At 41.1% G+C, this 21,279-nt stretch overlaps 1 protein-coding gene across 1 annotated transcript; it reads right to left on the bottom strand.

Annotated features, from left to right (window-relative positions):
• Nucleotides 1-2,822: 2,822 nt before the first annotated feature.
• Nucleotides 2,823-19,713, bottom strand: WDR75 (WD repeat domain 75). Its single transcript, XM_030951922.1, has 21 exons — nucleotides 19,609-19,713; nucleotides 19,331-19,460; nucleotides 18,493-18,558; nucleotides 17,828-17,921; nucleotides 16,962-17,086; nucleotides 16,562-16,632; nucleotides 15,894-16,010; nucleotides 15,274-15,362; nucleotides 14,337-14,495; nucleotides 13,979-14,038; nucleotides 13,774-13,889; nucleotides 13,130-13,302; nucleotides 12,206-12,369; nucleotides 9,829-10,012; nucleotides 8,303-8,397; nucleotides 7,833-7,928; nucleotides 7,115-7,284; nucleotides 6,458-6,517; nucleotides 5,256-5,399; nucleotides 5,080-5,171; nucleotides 2,823-3,183 (listed from the first exon to the last, which is right to left on the bottom strand). Exons 1-21 carry the CDS (start codon nucleotides 19,692-19,694, stop codon nucleotides 2,979-2,981), a joined length of 2,496 nt encoding a protein of 831 aa, XP_030807782.1. The 5' UTR covers nucleotides 19,695-19,713; the 3' UTR covers nucleotides 2,823-2,978.
• Between the last annotated feature and the right edge of the window lie 1,566 nt (nucleotides 19,714-21,279).

Below are 21,279 nucleotides of genomic sequence, written 5' to 3'. Positions count from 1 at the left end.
AATCAGTAGCAGCCCTCCCTCTGTATTCTTCATTGTTACAATTGCAGTATCAGTCAGAAAATGTTTTCTAAAAGGTTGGTCGAGAATGTGCCTATTAAATGTAGTAAAACTGTAACCAGAAATGTATTTCCTTCTTGAGCAAAAACCACACACACAGAGAACTACAAAGTGAGGGCCCTGTGTTAGCCCAGTATGTTCAGTCTGCTGGGAAAGCAAAACCAAGTCAGTAATGACAAAATATTTAAGTCTAAAAGCTGCATCTTGATGAAGATTTCTAACACAATGCATTACTGCCTGAACACCAAACTGAACTGCACCTTCAGATGCTGACTTGCACGTGAACTGTCTCTTGCTCATGCCAGCTTGGCTTCCAGGAAAGCACTTGACTTTCATGTGAATTTTAAAAACTCCCACATGAACAGATATTAAAGTTTCCTCCTTTAAAGCCACACTTAAATGTTGCTGACACAGTAACACACAGCAGGCTTTGAAGCAGCACTTTTGCAACAACATGTGCACAGATCTCTGCTCAACTCACACTTGTTTTTCACAGAGCTGAAGTCTGATGTTATTTAAGAAAAAATTCCAAAACCTTTCAGTGTGTCTTTCCTAGTATGGTGCATATTTTGGAGGGTGAATCTTTTTACTTTTTATTTTCCTGTACTTTCTTAATGTTTCTGAGTTTTCAAAACCTACCACTTGTCAGTTACAATCTTAAATAATTTTCCCTTTTTGTTCTGTTGTAACTTTTCGGGAAAAATACACTGGGTCCAAGGTTATGAAGAGGTTGTATCAGTTTCAGCTCTGCAGGTAAGAGGGATGGAAATAAAAATTGCTAATATTTGGGGAGCTGTGATTTTTTTGCTTCAGCTACATATGAGGTTATCTAAAAAGCTGTAATGCAAAGGGAGAAAAATGCAAAAGCATAAAACTGTCTAGAGTTGTGGTAAGGTGTGTTTTCCTTCTCTCCCTGTAAGCATGATAGAAATAAGAGACATGAACTTACAGGCAAACTAACTTTGAAAAACTTTACAGGTCTTAAGATGTTATTTTTCTGCATACCAAGGCCTAAACAGGAAAACACCTAATTATGAAAACCTTTCCTTTAAAATCTCAGTAATGCTAGTCCTAGTAAATAATCTATGATAGAAGAAAATGTGCCTCACAGTTTTAAGTACTGGTAGTCTGAAGAGCTGTGGTGCCTAACTATATTGTATGAGAAGATGCAGGAGCCCCTTGCTGCCATGGGACTATGTTAACCCTGGCTGGCTTTGTCTGAAACTGGATCAATTAACTATTTTTCACATTAATGTCTGAGTGGAAGGAAATATAGAATGTGCAAGGGACTGTCATCATTCAATTCAAGTTGCATGGCAGACATTCCAAGGCTCTTTACAGAAACCAGTGTTGTCTTCTAAGTATCTTCATATTATCCTTACATTCATGTTTTCACATCCATGATAGTGAATTTACAGAATTAAAAGGTAATTTTCTATAATAATGAGTTTTAAACTAATTTTTGGCTTTTTTTTTCCTGAAGCCAGCACTCAGACCTATTGGAATTGTTTTTAACAGCTCTTTTCAGCATCCCTGTCTCTATTGCAGTGTTTCCATCTCCCAGGGTTTAACACTTCCCCCCACAGCCTCAGCATGGCAGGCCCAACATCCAAAGTACCTCACTCCTAAATGTACAGGTCACTGTTGTGCCACATTTTGGGTGCTGCTACAGCATCCATTCCTCCCTGGCTGCAGCCTGGGCCTATTTAACCCCACAGCAGCTGATGATGGAGCTGCCAGCACACCAAGGGAGCAAACACTGCCTTTGGGTTAAAATGGGAGAGATAAACCTGCTAGGAAAATGATTCTGAGCTGCTTTCCTTGATGCCTAAGTATTTCTATACAGAAGAGGAAGTGACAGATTGTGTCTGTTGTAGGATAATTTCCCCCCAAAAAGTTAAAAGTGTTGCCACTAACTGCCTTCCACTATATCATGTTAACACAGGAGAGGAAGCAAAGGGTCCTCTACTTTTTTGGAAAAGCAGAGTAAGGAGAACACAGTTTTCACTGAATGCTGGATTGTTCCTGCTCCAGCATTTTTAATCTGAATAGTTTTAGCAAAATATTGTTTCTTCAGAGCTTTTAGTGACCCTGTACCATTTGCATCTGCTTGCCTTCATACTGCAGCACCATGGAGATTGTATTCACTCTTATGCCCTCAAATTCACCACTTCCAAACCAATTCTACACTCTCTATGTATAGTTAAGTGATATATTGGAATTGCAGCTGATGCATTAAAGGCCTGTTAAACTGGCTGTTGCATAAACTGATGCATCTCCTACATGATGCAGCTGTCTTGAGTTCTGGAAAGGTTTCATAGTGCTCTGATACACTGTGCATCCTCCACCTGAGAATCTCCACACTCTGTGAACCCCACAAAAGATTAAACATCTCTATTCTCTAACCAGGCATGTAAAACCACTTCTCATCTGTCTCAACAGCTGGAGAGGAACTTCTGAGGAGGAGACTTGTAACTTACCTGCATACAGCACCAAGAACCACCCTGACTTCCCCTGCCACACCTTGAGCTAAGCTCTGTCACCAGCTGAAGGCATTTGCTGCTGCTTTGGCAGCAGTAACCCAGCCCCAGTGGGGAAGATTTTCAGCAGCTGAGCTGTCACTTTGCTAACTGATCACAAGCCAGATAATGAACTCAGTTTTGCTATTAGGCTTTTAAATACACTTGCAAGGGGGTGGGGAGCCCCCAAATCAGATTAAGCATTTTCTAAGGTCACAGAGAATCAGTAATAAACTAAGAGCAGAATCAGCTTTTCAAAACTTTAATCACTCCCCCTTGTTCTGCGTTCCTTTGGAAAGAGAAGCTGATAAAAATTTTTGGCCAGAGGACCTGAAAAAAAATTTAAAAGAATATTTAATCCACAAAGCTTCAACTTGTAGTATAAAAAAGTAAGATGTCTGTTTAGAAGGCTGATATCCAGCTGTAGTCCATTTTTCTTATTTTTCGTAGCTCTTTTTCCTGGGATTTAGACAATTTACACGTCATCTCTCCTAACAATTCCATATGGCTTGTATCCTCTTGTTCCATTGCTGTGACATCTTCCTCATCTGACTCATCCTCTGCTTTTTCACTCTCCATTTCTACTTCATCAGCAACTTCTTCAGCACTGGAAGATGGTTGGAAACAACCCAATTAATAGGTACTCTCACATTCTACAGTACTATAGGGGAGAAGTATCATGCAAACAACTAAGTAAACAAGATTTTATCTTTTTTTTTCATTTCAATCTACCTTTTTTCTTTCAGTCTACCTACTATACTTCTCTTGCAATCTCAATTTCAAGCCATTTTTCAAATAGCTCTCCTCTAAGTAAACTTAAAATAGTTTTTTTTCTTGAAACATAATAGGTAACTGCAGAGCAGGCAGGTCAGCATTATGACAAATGTTACAACACTGCAGTCCTACAGGATCAGAAATGTTGGATATACTGGTAGATGAGACTGTTCAAGAAGGTCACTCCTTCAAATCTGAAAAGGGTCACTTGGTCTTAAAAACTGCTGCAATACTATTACTAGGTATTAGTTAGCATTACTAGGAAAGAAAAAAATTCTTTGGTTGTTTGTTTTTTTTTCTCTAAACATAGAGAGATGTTTGAAATGGCCATTCTCTTCTGAGTTTAAGAATTTTAAGCCTGTGCTGAAGTAAAAAGCACAATTCCAACAAATTATATGGAACTGTTATAATTTAAAATGCATTAATTAATAGTATTAATTCAAGTGTCTGTTGTATAAATAGTCCAGATGTATTAAGAGTGAACTTCATGGCAAAACAGTACTGGTCTTCTAAAAATCATCTGTTTTAACACAAACTATTCATCACTCACAAAATGTAAATGGAGAAGCACACAGTAATATCATATTGCCATGGAAAATAGAAGCATTTAATGTTAATAATATATCCACTGTATAATATATACACTGATAAAATGTGGACAATCTTCAAGGGCCCAATGCTTACAATTACATGTACCTTTAAATGCACAGCCACAGCAGTCACTGCTGTCAAAGTACAAGCTCTGCAAGTGCAAATATTTACACAGGTCACTGAACTCCCACATTCTTCAGGACTGAAACTAGATGCAAGTTCCCATGTATTAGATTTCTGCCACTGTTCTGTGGCTGTTTTGTTGTGCCATGCAGTCAGAGATCCTGCAGCAGTGGCAGCACAGGGTGGCAGAAGCCAGGACACAGAACAGGCTGTAGGGCAGAACCCAGGGCACTCAGGAGCTGTGATTGTTCCTGGGTGAGCTCTGGCCCTGCGAACCACCCACTCACCCATCTGGCAAATCCACACCAACACCTGATTGCAAGGACAGGCTTTCATCCCTGGCCTGGCAGAGTCTAATGAAGCATTTTAAAGAACACATGGCACAAAAATGCAATCACCGAACTGGCTTCAGTGTAAGTGACTAGATATTAATCCTAATACAAGAGCACTGTTGTAATCCCTGTGCCTGCATTCCTTTGATCCCAAAGGAGAAAGCTACAATTTTAAGTACCTACCAATAAATTGGCATTAATGCACTGTAAGCCAAACTTAGATGTGCTTACAGTATACCCTTTTATTTTCTAGCTTAATTAGAAATGACATTTGACTTCTAAAACAATTCTTAAGATCAAGCTTCTAACTAACTGGTGTATCTAGAAACTGAAACAAAAAATTATGCAGCAAGTCACAGTAATTTCAAATAAAGTTGAGAGTCTAATATTGAACCAAAAATAGCACTAAAAAGCCATTAAATCCCTGGAATAAAGTTAAATTCATAGAGAACGTTTGAGCGTAAAAGGCAGTGTTTTGCATATAAACACATTAGGCAAAACCCAGCAAAAATAACAGCAACAAAAGAGCCAATACACTACACGGCCAGACCATTACCACACTGAAGTGTTCAAATTACTGAATAGATAAAGAGTGTTGGAAAACTGCTTTTACACTTCAAACAAAGACTGACACAATTTAAAGTGACTTTGATAACTAAGGAGAGTTCTTGAACTTTTCTTACCTTTTGTTCTCTTTGGAGATGAGCAATGAGTTAATAAATATAGTGCAGAGGAAGGAAGCAGATGGCAAAACGTGTGCTGGAGTGTGCAAAAGCTGCAAAGATAAAACAAAAGCTTTATGAAAGGCTTTGTTTGTCGTGATTTTGCTTGTAATTACTTTTACTGTAATTACCCTTACCTCTTTGACAGCAGGTGAAGCTTGCTCCTGCTTATTATGAACAACTGGTTTTCCAAGGTCTATATCCTCCTGTGCTTGCTGACGTCTGTGCTTTCCCAGCAGCACACTAAATGGTGTCACAGGAAGACTTTCTTCTACTGCCAGCTTGAAAAAATGTAAGTAGAATTTTAGTGTCACAAATATAAGTTCTACCTCCTTTTAAGTTACTAAAATTCAGAATAAACCCAAGTGAGAAAAGCCTACACTCAAATTTAACTCAACTGAGCTATGTGGCTCTTTGTACTCATTCTCTGTCAGGTGTCTGGAGAGAATCCTGCACAGAGGGTTACAAAACTCTCCAGAATCTGGCCCCAAGAACACTGGACTTTAGTTTGCTGATCTACCTATTAACTTCCAAGTATGGAAGGTGGTGCATGTGCCAGAAAACCAAAGGATGGGTTTTCTGATTCCACAGAACCAAAAGATAATATATATTCCAGCATCATCTGCAGGGAGATTCAATTATGCAATGGGAAGCAAAACATGGCACCTTGACTTTTGGCATTCTCCTGCATCAATATACATTAATCTGAACACCAAATTATTTCCCCACTCTCCAAAGAGACTGATTGCTTATGCCCACAGTCCCACAGCATTTTATATTAGAAAGATACTAACTTCTACTTTGATCTACTTTATCTAACCAACGAAATCAATCAAGTGCTGCTGTTATAGTTTTAACTTCTTCAAAATGAATTAAAAAAAAAATCCAATTTCCCAGACTACTTCTCCACAGAAATACATACTGGAATGCAATTCTGGAACTCCTTCTCACAGGTAAGTCACAATTGACTGACAACTGTTCATCCCCATAGTTCAGACCACACTCAAGATTCCAAGTGTTACAGAAACCAACATAAGGAAAGAGCTTACTCAAACATTTTGCTTCATTTCTGTAACCTGAAGATTTTAGAAAATTATTATTTTTTCTCCCCAGGGGAAATGGAGAGTAGCTCACTGGTACTTAAAAAAATTTTGCAAACAGCACTTCTTGTCAAAAAATAAGCAAATCCAGATTACTGCCCCTTCAGCTAAGTGCCTGGGACTCCAGGTAAGGATCTGGTGAGCATTTTCATGGCAAAAGGGAATTTCAGTATGACAAAACAACCATCAGAATTTTGAACTGCTCTGCCCATCTCAGTCAGAAGTTCTATGAGAGGTACCTGTTTGCTTGATGGTGTGAGCCTTTCTTCCAGAGACTTTGTGCTAAGTGTCATTAGCTCCTAAAATACAGAAGGATGTTATGATATGTTATGATATGTGAAACTGCTTTCTATATTTGCATAGCTTGCCTACAGAAACTTCCAACTGGCCCAAAAGTTTTATCAGTCAAGTGGAAGAGGCAAAACCATGTCTTCATCTGTATTTTGTAAAGAAATTGAAGAGAAGCAAGAATGGACCTAGAGGTTCTATATGCTTTTTAGGAAAACAAACAAAAAACCCCACACCCCCATCAGAAATTACAGGGAAACTGAATATCACATGGAACATTTGAATAATCAGCAATAATTCATACAGCTTCTAGGTGCTTGTTTAAGTTAAACAGCATAGGCAATGTTCCCAAGTTATCTAGTCTCTTGTATCAATGAAGCAGCATAAAACTATTCACAAGAATAGTAGAAAACCAATAGAAAACCAGTAAATAATTTTGCTCTTAGGCTGTTTTGGCAGTTAAACGCTTTCAACAAAGCACAGCTTATAATGACATGAAATCAAAAAAGGAACTCCTATGCTCACAAGCAGAACTCTGAATTCCTATCAATCCATTTTAAAGAAAACAGTTTTTCCCCTGGAACCACCTACCAATTACTATTCCTTACTTGTGTATCTGTAAGAAAAAACAGTTGGGATTTTCTTAGCCACAGGTATTTTTCTGAGCTTATAATTTCAGGTTCATCTCTTGGAATGAAGGCAGCAAGCAGGATCTTTTCTTTACAAAGATTTCTCTGGATGTAGACTGGCCATGGCTCACTTGGTTTAAACACAAACACTGCAAAACCAAAAATATCTTCTTTTAAAATCAGGAAATTCTTACACTCCTGGCCAGCTGTCAAAGCCCTGCATATCACAGCCAAGAAGGCTGGACAGGATTGCTTCCAAGCAGCACTTCACAGGAATTTAACTGGCTAACTTCACTCAGTAATAGAAGGGACCTTTCACAATACTCCAGTCCACAGAACACACTTGGAAATTACCATTTCTGTAGGAAGAGTTAATTTAATGTCAGAGCTCTAAAATGTAGCTGCACAGTTCTGCATTTACAAGAGAAGGTCAAGAACATTTGAGACCCTCACCCAGAAAGTGTGGTTAATCCTGAGATATATCCTGTACCTGAAACTACCAGCTGGAAGAAAAGGTAACACACTTTATCTGAATGCTGCTGTCAGATATGGCTCAGTTCCCACAGGTGCAGGCACACCCTGAAGTCCCTCTCCAGCTTTCATGGTCTGAATTCTAAGAAAACCTTTTCTAGGAATTGTGCTTCCCCAGTTTTAAATTCTGCTGATTATGACTAGTGAAAGAAGGCTTTGTACTTACAGCTGGACTCTTTGGAGAGCCATGAGACTGCAGCAATGTGTTCAGAAAGGGGATCAGGTTGCAGCACTACGACGTTGAGGTGGGCACTCCACTCCACTGAAAAGCACAGCAAGAGGCAGAGGTGAAAAGGAGCCAAACAAAAGGTCAAACAAACACACAAGGCCTTAGCTGCTGGAAGAGGCAGCTTCACTCATTCCCTGGTGAATAAAAACACACAAATGCTGCCAACTCCTACACAAGTGTAAGAAATACTACCTATTACTGGGTTATCATTCACCTAACCCAAGATTTATTCTGCACACACAAAGCACATGCACACAGACAGTATCCTATCCTAAGTATGAAAATAATCCCATTTCCACAGGGCATTTTGTAGTGTGTTAAATCTGGAACTGAACTAGAATTATTTCAAGGTTTCACAGTGATTTCAAGTAATAAATTACTCTAGCACACATTCAAGCTGATCTTACATGCACAAGTGAGCAGGTTCCAGCAACACAGAAAGCCATAATCAGTGGCACCAATAAGGTACTTGGAACATGTTAGTCTCCCAAAGCAGATGTTCCTACAGAAGTAAGAAGTCAAAACAAATTAGTCACCTTCAGAGTTCATCTTTGTTTTTTTTCTATGTAGCAATTACTCACAAGTCACAAAAACTATTTAGTTATGATTTACTTTTGGTATCTAAATCCAAAGTTTGCTTTTTGCATTCACCTCTAGTGGCATGAAACTCCACACATAACTATCAGATAAATCTGATAATTTAAAGTGTGCATAATTATGTAAGGATTACATGTTTCTACAGCATTCCAATATAAAGGAGGGATTTAAAACTCTAAAATAAATTACAAACCCATACATAACTCTAAGTATTCACATTGGGATTGGAAAATAAATTAGTATTTAGAGAAGCCCTACTATTGTTTAGGAACTAGAATGAGAGTAGTAGTTTAAAAAGGGCTATTAGAGCTCCAGTTGAAGAAAGCATGAGATTTAATTTCTCAGTCTCTTGTTTGAGAATAACAGAACAGCCTTAGGACTTGTAATGATAAAAGATTTTTAAAAAAGCTAATAAGGGACAGAATTTGTATATTAAAGCATAGCCCTTTGACATTATGCAAATAATACAGTAATTCATTATATACCTAGAGTAATTTATTTCCTTTTAATATAACAAATAGTAGAGGTTATAAGAGGAGGCAGCTGGCCTGGGAAAAGCTTGCCACTGCACCAAGCTGGTGGCTCACATGCCTCCCACAATTTTCCTCCACACTAGTTTCAGAATAACATTTCTCAATTTCTAATCTTAGAGGACCAACATAAAACAGATTTCATAACACAAAAGAAATGCTTACAAACATACACACAGCACATGAAAGGGAGAAACCTCTGTATGCTGCTATGATTCTTTGTGCCAAGAGTCTTTAAAATATTGTGACCATACAATGTTGATGTCTTTTATCATGACAGCATAGAATGGAGCATTGCTGGGATAGTCTGCCAGGAAAACATGGATTTTTGAACAGAGGTTACAGAGGATGAAGATATGTATTTCATAGTACAGGTAAGGTCATCATGCCTTTATGGTTTATTGATATAATTTCCATTTGCATGCATGCATACACAAATAAAGAACCAACTGTTTGCATTTACACTTTTCCCGGACTTTGATTCACCCCTGGATTAATGGGGGAAAAGAGAAGGGCTATCAACACACTACTTGTGTGTCCCATGATAGAGATTTGAGGATGGGAGGTACAAGAGACATAAGCAAGTAAGAAGGAACTGCAAGGCTCAATCTTATTTTTAGAATAAAAAAAGCCATGGCCACCTAAAAGCCATTTTAGTCTTTTCTATATACAAATTTAAGACTGATAAAATCAATGTTTATGTGTATATGTTTATGAGCATATACAAGGTCTTGGACTGCCATGAATTGATTCTTTCTTTTCTGAGAGTTCAAATGAGACAAAAAAAGAGCAGATGAAAAATGTACCTTATATTTCCAGGTGGGTGGCAAAATGTACACTTAAGATCCCAAGTAAGTGAATCCCATACAGTGACAGTTCCTTCAAAGCTAACAGCCAGCAAAGAGCCATCTTCTGAGAAGCAGCAGTTTGTAGCTTGGTAGTTGTGGTAGCTGCCTACAAAGTCACAGCTCCAGCTCACACTCTGGTGTGCTGCATTGAATGAACAAGCCAGTTAATTCAAGTCCATACATGAAGAAAGAATTCAATTATTACTGCGAAACAGGCTCAAGGCAAAACAGTTTTCTTTCAGAATTTTTGAAGAGTACAGAGAATCTGTCCTGTTCTAATAGGAGAAACAGCTGCTAGGGTTTTCATTTGTCCTCAGGTTTGCATTTGAACAGTGAACCTCGAGACTGACATGGTACAATATTCATGCTTAGTTTGCCAACTCCAATAACTGTGCTCTCACAGAGGCAGAGGTTAGGAAAAATGATACCCAAGTAGTTTCAGCACTTAATGTTCTGGAAAAATTGTTCTGTCAAAACTCTAGCAAGAACACAGGAGCATTACTCAAAATCTGAACACAGCTTGCATTTGAGTCCAACAAAGCTCATGGTTCATTTACAGAGGATTTGAGGATCACCAAGTGACCCACCAGCATGCTTCCTTCAGTTGGTTCACCTGCCACTGCATTCTGTTTGGACACCTTTACCCCTGTTGATAGTTACCAGAAAATAAACTGGAGCAAACTGATGTACTTACCACATTAACACACATTTCCCAGTATAAAATAATTCCTACAGCATGCTTTTGAAACATTTGAGTAGGATGAGCAAAAAAAACGAAAATCACCCTATGCTAAGTTACTCTTTATATAATGGCCACAAGTTGATGATTAAAAGACCTGCCTGTTAAAAAAAAAAAAAAAAAAGCCAGAAACGATTGAGTACTTCCAACTGCATGGCACCATCTAGGGGCCCAGCAAGAGACCTGCTGCAATGAACACATACCAGAGTGAACTCAACTGAGGAGCCCTTTGCCAAACTAGTATTTGCTGCAGAGAAGCTGCAGCATGTCAAGCCTTTCTGCCTGAGCATTCCTACTCTGCCCCACTGGGCAAATACACCAGAGCAGCCACCAGTAATTGGTACTTTTACATATGCCACAAAACAGAGCCCTGTAGTCACTCAAATACAAACACCCTGAGGAGGCCAGTCAGCAGATACAAAACTATTTTGTGGAAGGAAAAAAAATTAAGTTTCATCCCTAACTAATACTGTGCTCAAGATCAAAGTATCTGCTCATTAAGTTAAGATATAATTTAACCTCAGAATAATTTATGAAAAAAAGCAAAACCAAACCCTCTTTCAGATACCACTGGGGAGATTACTACTAATACAGTAAATGACACAAGTTTTGTCTGTCTTCTCATGAGCAGCCACAGTTGAGGGACAAAGAGCTTGGAAAGGGAAAGTCTGGCAAAGTCTGCCAAATGGAAACCCTAGCAGCTCTAAAGTACTTTTGAACATGTTCTCACCTGCCCATGAAAAGACAAACAGATTTCTAAACTGCAAGCAGCTCAGCAACACCACTATCACAGCTACTTAGGAACATGAAATGACAAGACAGCCAAGTGGCAGGAAAGTGCCACCTCACTTACGTGTGCCTGACACTGTAATAACATTGAAGTAAAAGGACATTAATATGTTGGAAATCTTTTGTATTTCACATCCAGAGGCATACAGAACAATCAATAAATATACACAAATGGTGTGTTTGAAAGAAGTGACATCAGCGTGTCTTTCTTGAGGTTAAATTTGGTTATTAAAAGTATCTCAGAAATACCTAGATACCCATTCTATGATGTTCAAGTACCTAATGGAAAGGAAGGATGTTCAAAAAATGAACTCTGAAGTGGTGGATATGTCAAATTGCAGAAGTGCTATTATTTTACACTAATTCACCTCAAAAACAGTAACACATTTCTGTACACTGCTCCTTTGAGCAGAAGTCTCAAATGAAAAGCCAACCCAGAGGACTGACAAAAATCCATTCTCTCAGCATGGAAAAATCATTACCAGAAACAGTTCTTTAACCAATGAACATAGGCTGCCACTCCCTTCTGCAGCAGCTTGCCAAGGTCTTTGGTTATATCAGGAACCTCCAGACCAAACTAATACTATAAACTACAGCAGAACTCCATCACAGGACGCTCAGGAGAACACAACACTTCATGCAGCAGCAGAAGCAGATCAATGCAGGGGACTGAGCAAATGAAAGTAGGGTTCTAATTTCTACAGCATGACTTCAAATGGCATTGTAGGTCCTTTCCAACTCAGGTTATTCTTATATTCTACGTTAAAAGGTGCAAGTAAGAGTAAGTTATATTTTGGCCACACTTACCTTCTGGATCAGAGTCTTCTACCATCACCCAGACTTTAAACACACAGTCTCTGCCAGTTGTTACCAGTATGAGAGAGTCATCTCCCAGTTCATCCATGTCACGAAAGCACATGTCTGTGATGTGGTTGTCATGGGGCGTGTTTATTCTGGTGTTCAGCGCAAAGCTATAGGAAAAGAAAGCAAAAGGTTGTCATTCTGTTTCATTTGGAACCTGGGGAGAATTCAGTTCAAGCTGATTCTGGAATGGGCAGAGAGAAGAGCAATCAAAGGAATTTCTAATTAAGACAGCTAAATGCTATTGCATTAACAGATCAGGTTCCCCTAATGGCTTCCATACATTAGCCCAGCACCAAGAATTATCAGTAGGCAAGCATCTCTCAAACACTCAGCCTGAACCCTGGGCAGTCTTTCCAGTAGTTAGAAAATCAGTCATGTGGTTATCTGTGTAGTAGCTTTCTTTTGCTTTGTTTCTTTAAGAAAATAATTTGTAGTCAAAATGTCATTTTTTAAAGATGAAAATTAAGGAAAGGCTATTAACCAGGAAAGGAAAATTAGGGAAAGGCTATTAATGCATATGTTAGCTAAAGACAAAGACCAACAATACAATTATAAGCTTCCGAATCCATCAATTAATGATGGATTAAATAGAGGTAGGAAAACTATATGAGCTACAGAACCATTCTGTCAGGTCCATGATTTTTAATACCAAGAAAATTTGTGAATTTAAGTCCCATGGTTACAACTGTCTCTAATTACTCTGAGTAAAATAGATCCAGAGCAATTATTTCCTGTGTGAATTCAGTGCAACTCTGTGCTCTGCTGCAGATGCTGTAGTGCGCATAGTAAATTCCCAGATCTTTGCAAGGCAACATCTGTGCAGGGATTTGTGTGACTGACAGCTGGAAGGCCAGCTGTTACCATTACCTCTGTGTTTCTTCACTGTAGAACCACAGCTTCAGCTGTAGCTCGGGGTCAGCCACTTCCTCACTCTCCTCCACCGTGGCCAGCCAGGTGCCCCGAGCGCTGAATGCAACCTTCACCAGGTCCGACTGCTTCAGGCCCGCCTGGTGGATGTACTGCCGCTGCACGATGTCCAGCTGCAAAGCAAGGCCACAGGGGAGTTAAAATTCAGGTGCAGCTGGAAGAGATATCACTCATGAAACCACAGAGGAAGCACGTTCTGAAGGCTCCAGTTAGACCAGACTGGGCTGTGGCATGAAGAAGTATGCCAACATGTGGGGAAAGCAGAATTTGAGCACGTGCATTCCACAATGACGCAAAGTGTAGGAAAGAATGAAAAATAATTTGAAGGTGTTTTACCTACAAATTTTTGACATTTAACAGGATAGCACATTGTTTTAGAGTACTTTTTTCAGTATCAATATTTAGATTTGCTTAGCACATGAATATAGAGATAAAGCCAAGAACATGTCAGCCTGCAATCCAGCCTTGTGGGATAGCTGTAACGTTTTTTCCCCATTTGCCATATTAAGTCTTCAAATAAATTCTGATGCACAAGTAACTTGACTGAGTGAGTTAAAGTTTTGGTATAAGCCCATTCAACTTACACTGAACAACTGTTGGTCACTCTGGAGGGAATAGAACTGCAAGTGGCCTGGCTCTCCATTCAGGACCAAAGCTTTGGTTCTAGGATCAACCACTAGGCCAGTCTTGACATCTCTACCTGGAAACAAAATTCAGGTGACAAATGACCAAAGCTGTCAAGTGACACATTCCACCCTCTAAGTGGACGACAAATTTTACTGCACTTACTTTTGATTAGCCCTTGAATACTTTTGGAAAACCTTAGGTTGCTGTTGATTATTGTAATTCCTGAAAGAGAAAGCAGACCAAGTCTCACAAAAAGCACACATCTCTCGGTGGGAAAGAACTGTAACCACCTGTACTGTAAATGTATCTTTTCCCAGTTTACGACACCAAAGTGGAAAACCAAGTTACAGCAGTCACCAAGCAAATTCACAGAACTGATCAAAGAGCAAAATAATCTGTTTTTTCAGATCATTAATGAAATTTTATACAGTTCTTAGTTAATTCATCCAAAATCATCAAAATAAAGCTCATAGAGATTTGCATTTCCACTGAAGTGATACTTGGATGTGTTTTGGCTTACTGTTGTCTGTGTGCAGGGTGCAGCAGAGAACGCCGTCAGAGGACATGGAGATGCACTCGATGGGAGACCCCAAACGAGGCAGGAAATCCTTCTGGCATGAAGATTCATTGTGCCACTGGACTAGAACAGATTCAACTCCACCACTCAGCAACCTGGTTCCTTTTCCAGCAACAAAATACAGTTAAAAGGTTTTGCTTAAAAAGAAATGAAATCAGCACCCTGTGTCTTTACAATGACAGACAGACATGAGTTTCTCAAAACTTTTTAAACTGAGAATGAGAAAACATGCTTTTCATTATCTCCTGTTAAATTGCTAGAGAAACTTGGATTAAGTAACAGGAACTTGTGTCTACAGTGAAATTTCAGCAATGCTTTGGGAGTAGTAGATCCCATCACTTTCTGAATCAGCTGGGTATTTGTGTTAGGATATGGCTGAATTATTCTCCTGTAAAAAGTACTTAAGAAGAATAGTTCAGATCACACAATTCAGATAGAAGTGTAGTATTTCTGACAGGAGGTTTGAGCTCAGACAAGACTGGCTTGTTTTATTTGGATGCAAGTAAAACTGGCAGGAACTCATCAGTACTATTGATGAAATGGAAGGGGCAGAAGAATGGAGGTGAGGGAGAAGAGGTGAGATAAGGGGTTAGATTTTTACTTCTACAACAAAAGGAAGATATTTGACATTACAAATGCCAATCAAAATGCATATAAAAGTAACTCCTTTAGTTTTTATTTCAGATCCTTCCTGGATACACTTAAAATTCTGGAAATTAACTTGTTAGTAAGTGGACAAACTTGGAGCTTCTACAGATTCTTCCTTGTCTGCTGCAACACTTCAAATTTGAGGTTTTGTTTGTTTGATGGAGATTTTTGGGTTCTTTTGGTAGGGTTTTTCTTATTGCTTTGTTTTGGTTTTTATTTTTCTTTTACTCACCCTCCAAAGAATAAGCCAGATCCATGACAGTATCATGATGCCAGTGCAGTGCTGAATATGTGTATGCTTTCTTGTGGTGGAAATTCCTCCTGTGTGGAGAGGAACAAAACAATTCTTTACACACAACATCAACAACAGAGTAAACCAAAGGAAATATTGAACTGAATCAATTATATCATCCAGTCCTCTACCTTCTAGACTGGTTTATCCTATGCTCAAGTGATGCAGAAGAAGGGAAGGAACCACGCTACAGGTTTTCAGAAGCTTCCTGGTCTACACCTCACATCTTAGATCATCATCAGCCCTGGAGGCAACTTAACCATGTAGTGTTTCTAATCATGTATTCCACTGATGTGCTCTCCTTAGATGTGTCCATAAAGAGTTATTTCACCTGTTCCTACATTACCTTTTACACCTAAGTTTAGATTTAACTGAGCATAACTTAACATAGCATTTTTTCCACTTGACATACAGACTTGTCAGCACTGCAGGTTCATTGCTCATTCTGACTTCTGAAAATGGCATTGCTAAGGACAAATTAGACTGCTTTGCTCAGGTTTGACTTAATTCCTACAGTCAGAGGAGCTGATGGGATACACAGTTAACCAAACTGCACATACCAGAGGCGAATCTTTCCATCAGCATGGCCAGTTGCAATGCAATCCTCTGTAGGATGGCACACGACACAAGTGAAGCGATTGTCACCTCCTTTTGTCTTCGCTGTACTTAAGGAAAACCTTCAAAAGTTAAGAAAGGAACTTTAATTTTAAGAGTTAGGTTGGTTTTTCTAAAACAAATCTTCAAAAGGATCAGCTAGTGCACATAAAAAATAATTCTGATTAGAAAAATTAAACATTTTCAAGTTGTTATGGTTACATGCACTCTCAAAAAATAGTGACAGACTTATTTTCCTCTTGATTTCCATAATTCTTCACCTTCAATCAAGGTGAAAGAGTTTTTGCTTCTGTCTTTCTCTCTCTCCCTCTCCTTTTCTCCTGCTTCTCTCCCGCTGCCTGGGCCCTGCCCAAACTATGCCCACCACTTGTTTCAGGTCAGCATCAACCTATGTATTTAACTGAAAAAAATACATTCCTGAGCTGCAAAGATAAGGTACCACTGCCCCTGATCTGCTCACTGTTCACTTCTACAGGAAGCTTCTCATATAGTGACTACATCCCCTCCAGCAGAAAACCAAATATGAGACCATGTGTGCACACATCATGAGTTAAAAACCATTTAAGATAGATCAGACTGAATGAATACCTGACATTTTCATTCTTATTCTTACCTGTTCAACAATTTCCGTTTAAAAAAATAAACTTGGAGATTCACATCCTTTACTGATACCACATATGAATCCTGTTAAAGTAAAGCCATTTAGGACACACAGATTATCTTTTCACACAAGAAAAAAATCAAGTACATTTCACTACAAAATACTTTACTCTGGAGACAACATATAAGCTGATATTGAGCAAATACTTTCCCATTATAAGTCTCAAAGTTTCTTTTTTTTTTGGTAATATTAAAAAGAGTATAGTTTTTATACCAATTAATTTACTTCCAGTTTTGTTTCAGTACTGCTGTGCTTTGTATAAAGGTATAAACAGCATAGAGTTCATCTGAGAGGGAAAAAACCTCCAACCAACCAACACCAAGAGAAGAAAAAAACCCAGAGGTGAGCATACTTCTCTTCCAAATGCAATTTGCTTCGGTGATGCACCCACACCATCCAGAACCACTGAGAGCTCCTTGCCTTCCAGATCTTGGCCTGCTCCTTTTGTCAGCTTAACTGAGACCAGCTGGAATGTATCTGACCAAAGAAAAAAATCTGTCTGAAACCAACAGTAGTACTGAAGAATGAGGACCAGACAGTGGGTATCAGTGCAAGGGTAAGCAGAAGAATCCAAGGGAAGCTCTTGCTCTGAAGTAGCAACATATTATAGTACACAGTGAGGCCAAGCTGTATTTATTGCAGACAAAATCCCATTAAAAAATACTAGACATGCTGTGAATAGGACAAGTCCGTTTATGGTAATAAATGCCTAAGGTTACTGCCTAAGGTGGGAGAATGATCCCCAGCACTCATACCCAACTTCAGTAGTGTAACCTGAACCTTGGTGAGCACTCAAAGATGAGCTCAAAGATGAACTGCATCTATGAGACCACAACCATGCAGTACATGCTTCAAAAGCAAAGACAAGCACTCTTCTAGACAAATATTGGAATGACAGATGTTACAGAATGAGAATGAAAGAGGTACAAAGTGCAGAACTAGACATCTGCCACAGGATTTAAAAAATATTTCACAATTAACATATTAAAGCCCATTCTTGCAGCACACTGCTCACTGCTGGGACAGTAGCACAGACACAGAATGACTGAGATGACATGGATGATGGTGTATTTACTGCAGACAAAATCTCATTAAAAAATACCTAGGCATGCTGTGAATAGGACAAGTCTGCTTATGGTATTACTGCCTAAGGTGGGAGACTAATCTCACAGACACAGAATGACTGAGATGGCATGGATGATGCTGCCTGTACTGTACCTCGTTCACCCTTCTTTGGAATGACAACAAACACCGAGTCCTCAGCACTGGCAAGCGCGTACAGTGCCAGAAGTTTGGATCCTACAGTGAAAGTCTGAAGGAAAAAAAAAGAGAAGGAAATCAATAATAACTACATTTGTGTGTATGTCTTTAAAATAAGGAAATCATGTCTTACAGAAAGGTTCATGTATTAATTAAAATCCTCAATTCTAAGACAAATACATCTTTATTCTATCAAGGACTGATACAAATGTTAAAACAGTACTAATAAAATATGAGACATCAGATTTACTGAAAAGCTTTAGGATACCTTATCTCTAACACAAAGCAGAAGGCACACCCAGAGTGGGTATTTAGCAGAAAATATGAGCAAGAGTAAGCAGCCCACATTTTCAAGCCATTGGATCAATTCTTAATGGTGTATCCCAAACTGCAGCACACTTCCCAGAGCTACCCTGGACTCGAAACTGCAGCAGGTCGCAAGGTCAGTATGTCAGTACATCTCCCAGCTTCTTCCCCAAAGGATCTGCATCATTATCATCACCACACATTCTTTTACTGACACAATTAGATGGGTTTTAGGTTGTGTTTGTAGTAGAACAACCCATCTTAGACTGATTTGTGCCCATTTTTGTCATGCTGTTAACAGGAATAACTCAACATACTTTAATGGGAATGCCATCCATGAAGTCCCACAGCTTAATGGTGCCATCGAGAGAGGAAGAATAGAGCTGAAGATAAAAAACCAAAACCAACTGTATAAGTAATAGCAATATATCAAAGCCAGATTCTACATAAAATCACAACCAGGTAACTGAATAATAAAAAATACAGGACAGGGACCAGCTCTGTGCTGACTTCAAATAAAGTGCAAACGCAAAACCACTACTCTAGTTCAAAATGTACATTGTCACAAAGAGTGAATGCACAGATACCCACCATGTGAACATCTAATTTTACAAAGCTAACATATAGATTTACCAACATTTCACAAAGCTAACATGTAGACTTACTTATTTACCAACATCCCTCTTGGTAAATAAATCTTGCTTATATCCAGACACCAAAAAAGTCCAAGCAAACTAGGAGCAGGGAACGCAGGCTGGGGGCAGAGGGAGCCACTGGGGAAGTTAAATGGATTTAGTCACATCTGCATCACTACCAGCAGATACAGAAGGGTGAACACCGATCACAGTATTTCTGATCTTCTCATATGCTTCTTTTACTCTTTCAATCAATTTGAACCGAAAATTTTGCTGTATTTCCGTTTTGTTGTCATTCCATTCAAGGAGTGCAATCCACATGACATTTCACGTTTCTGTTCGTAGGAAACTGACACAGCTCTACCCTTCTTGTCAGATTTCAGTGAAACATCAGCTCCACGATGCCCTAATCCCTCCCAGCCCCTTCCCAAACCCCAGCCAGCCCCGGGACAGCCCCCGCGGGGGCACACAAGGGTCAGGGGCAGCCCGGCCACCCCCAGCCGGACCTCCCCCCGCAAACCTGCATGTGGTTGTGTGGGTTGAGCTGGATGCCGGTCACCAGGTCGCCGTGGCCGCACAGGAGCCGCAGGGTCTCCTCGGTGTTCACGCTGTGCACCTTCACGAAGTCGCCCGAGGCGTACAGCAGGTACCTGCGGGGGGGAAACGCCGTTACCCCGGCCCAAGGGGTCCGGGCGCCCCGCGGCAGCCGCAGGCCGCGGGGACACGGGCGGGCAGAGCCCGGCCCGGAGCTCAGGAGCCCCCCCGATCGAGACAACCCCCGCCCCCCGTGCCACTTGCTTAGAGTCAGCGGAGAACACGGCCCTGGCGCCGCGCTGGCCGCCGCCGCCGCAGCGCACCACGCGGAGCGCGCCCGGCGACACCATCTTGTCCCGCCGCCACCCGCGCGCCAGCCCCGCCCCGCCCTGCGCCGATTGGCCCCGCCGCCGCCGCGTGCTGCGGGCGGGCTGCACGCGCGCCCCCTCACGGACACACCGGGGCGGCGCAGGAGGGGAACGGCCCCAAAAGCGCCTCATCCATCACCGGAGCGTGGCACCCGGCGTCCAGACTCTCCTTAAACACCTCCAGGAGCTGCCACCTCCCCGGGCAGCTCCTTCCAAACAGCTTCTCTGAAGAAATTCTTCCTAATGTCCAACCTGAACCTCCGCTGGCACAGCTTGACTGTGTCCTCCCGTCGGTTACCTGGCAGCAGAGGCCGCCCCTCACCTGGCCACAGGTGATTTTTACGGGGCGCTCCTCCCTTCATTAGTGCCCCTCAGAGCGTCGGTGTGTGCGGGGAGTTGTGGAGCTTGTGAGCATACTGCCCGTGTCCACTACCAGGATTTTCGTCCGAAACCTCCCCCGGCTGCTCTCTGCGGCCATTCCCAGGATGAAAGGTGGCGGGAGCGCTGGGCAGCGCGGCGCCGGCCCGTGAGGGGCTGTGTCCCTTTCACCCCCCACCCCACACTCCGGTCCCTCCTGGCCTCAGCGCCTGGCACGGCCTGCCAGGGCACTGCAAGGGAGAGTCCTCTGCCTGGGTCTGGAATTGCGCCTGTCTGAGGAGAAAAATGCGTTAACGCCCTTGTTTAAGCGAGTAGAAAGGCTGAGCAGAGGAAACCGATGGGTAAGCTTTGCTATACCCCCTCCCGCCCCTCCTTGTTCGCCGACTTGGACGAGCTGTGGGTTTGCCGAGTTACTGAGCACATCGTGTTCTCGTATCTGGAGGAAAACCGCTGTCAGGAGCAATGCGAATGTCTGGAGTACAGCGTGATTTATGGTGTCTGCGCCCTTCACTGCTGCTCCAGAATGGCAATTGCAGTTTTTGCACAGCTGTGAAGTTTTGGCGGCTGTTTAGGCGATTGAAGGTATCTCTGGTATGCCTGTAATTGGTTTTTAAACAGTCGGCCTTCACAGGCAATAACAGGGACAGGTGCGTTATGGGCGGGTAGTTGTGATCATCCCGCTGTCTCCCTTTTCTTCCCTGCTGGCTGAATCCCAGTTCGCAGGTTAAGCGAGGATTGTGCAGGGGCAGTAGCACACACCGTGGAGAACTGTGGTCATAGGGGGCTGGGGATGGGTGTGAGAGGGCCCAGTGCACCCAGAAACCTGGCTGCCATTCTCAGATGCTTTGGCAATTAAACAGTGCACTCTCTCCGGAGCTGAGAGCAGAATTTACAAGGGCTGCCTAAGTTGCGGTCCGCTGCAACAGCTGTGTCGTGCTCTCATTCTGGTGAATGGTTTAGAACCCAAAGGCAGATGCAACCTATTGCTCCTCCTGTATGGTACAGTATATTGTGTCCAGGTCCTGAGCCACAGACATTGAATAAAGCCAGAAGGGGAAAAAAACGAGGTCTTCAGGAAAAGCCAGTCCCTTTAATCCACTTTATTATGTGAATAGGACTCTTTTGTCAGGTCTACACTAAATGTAGTCAAGTTTTGTTAAAATACAGGAACTTGGCATGTTCATCCTCT

Source organism: Camarhynchus parvulus, chromosome 7 (assembly GCF_901933205.1).
Source record: "Camarhynchus parvulus chromosome 7, STF_HiC, whole genome shotgun sequence".
Taxonomy (NCBI): domain Eukaryota; kingdom Metazoa; phylum Chordata; class Aves; order Passeriformes; family Thraupidae; genus Camarhynchus; species Camarhynchus parvulus.
The sequence above is the reverse complement of the archived record's forward strand: the minus strand, read 5'-3'. Positions and strand labels throughout refer to the sequence as shown.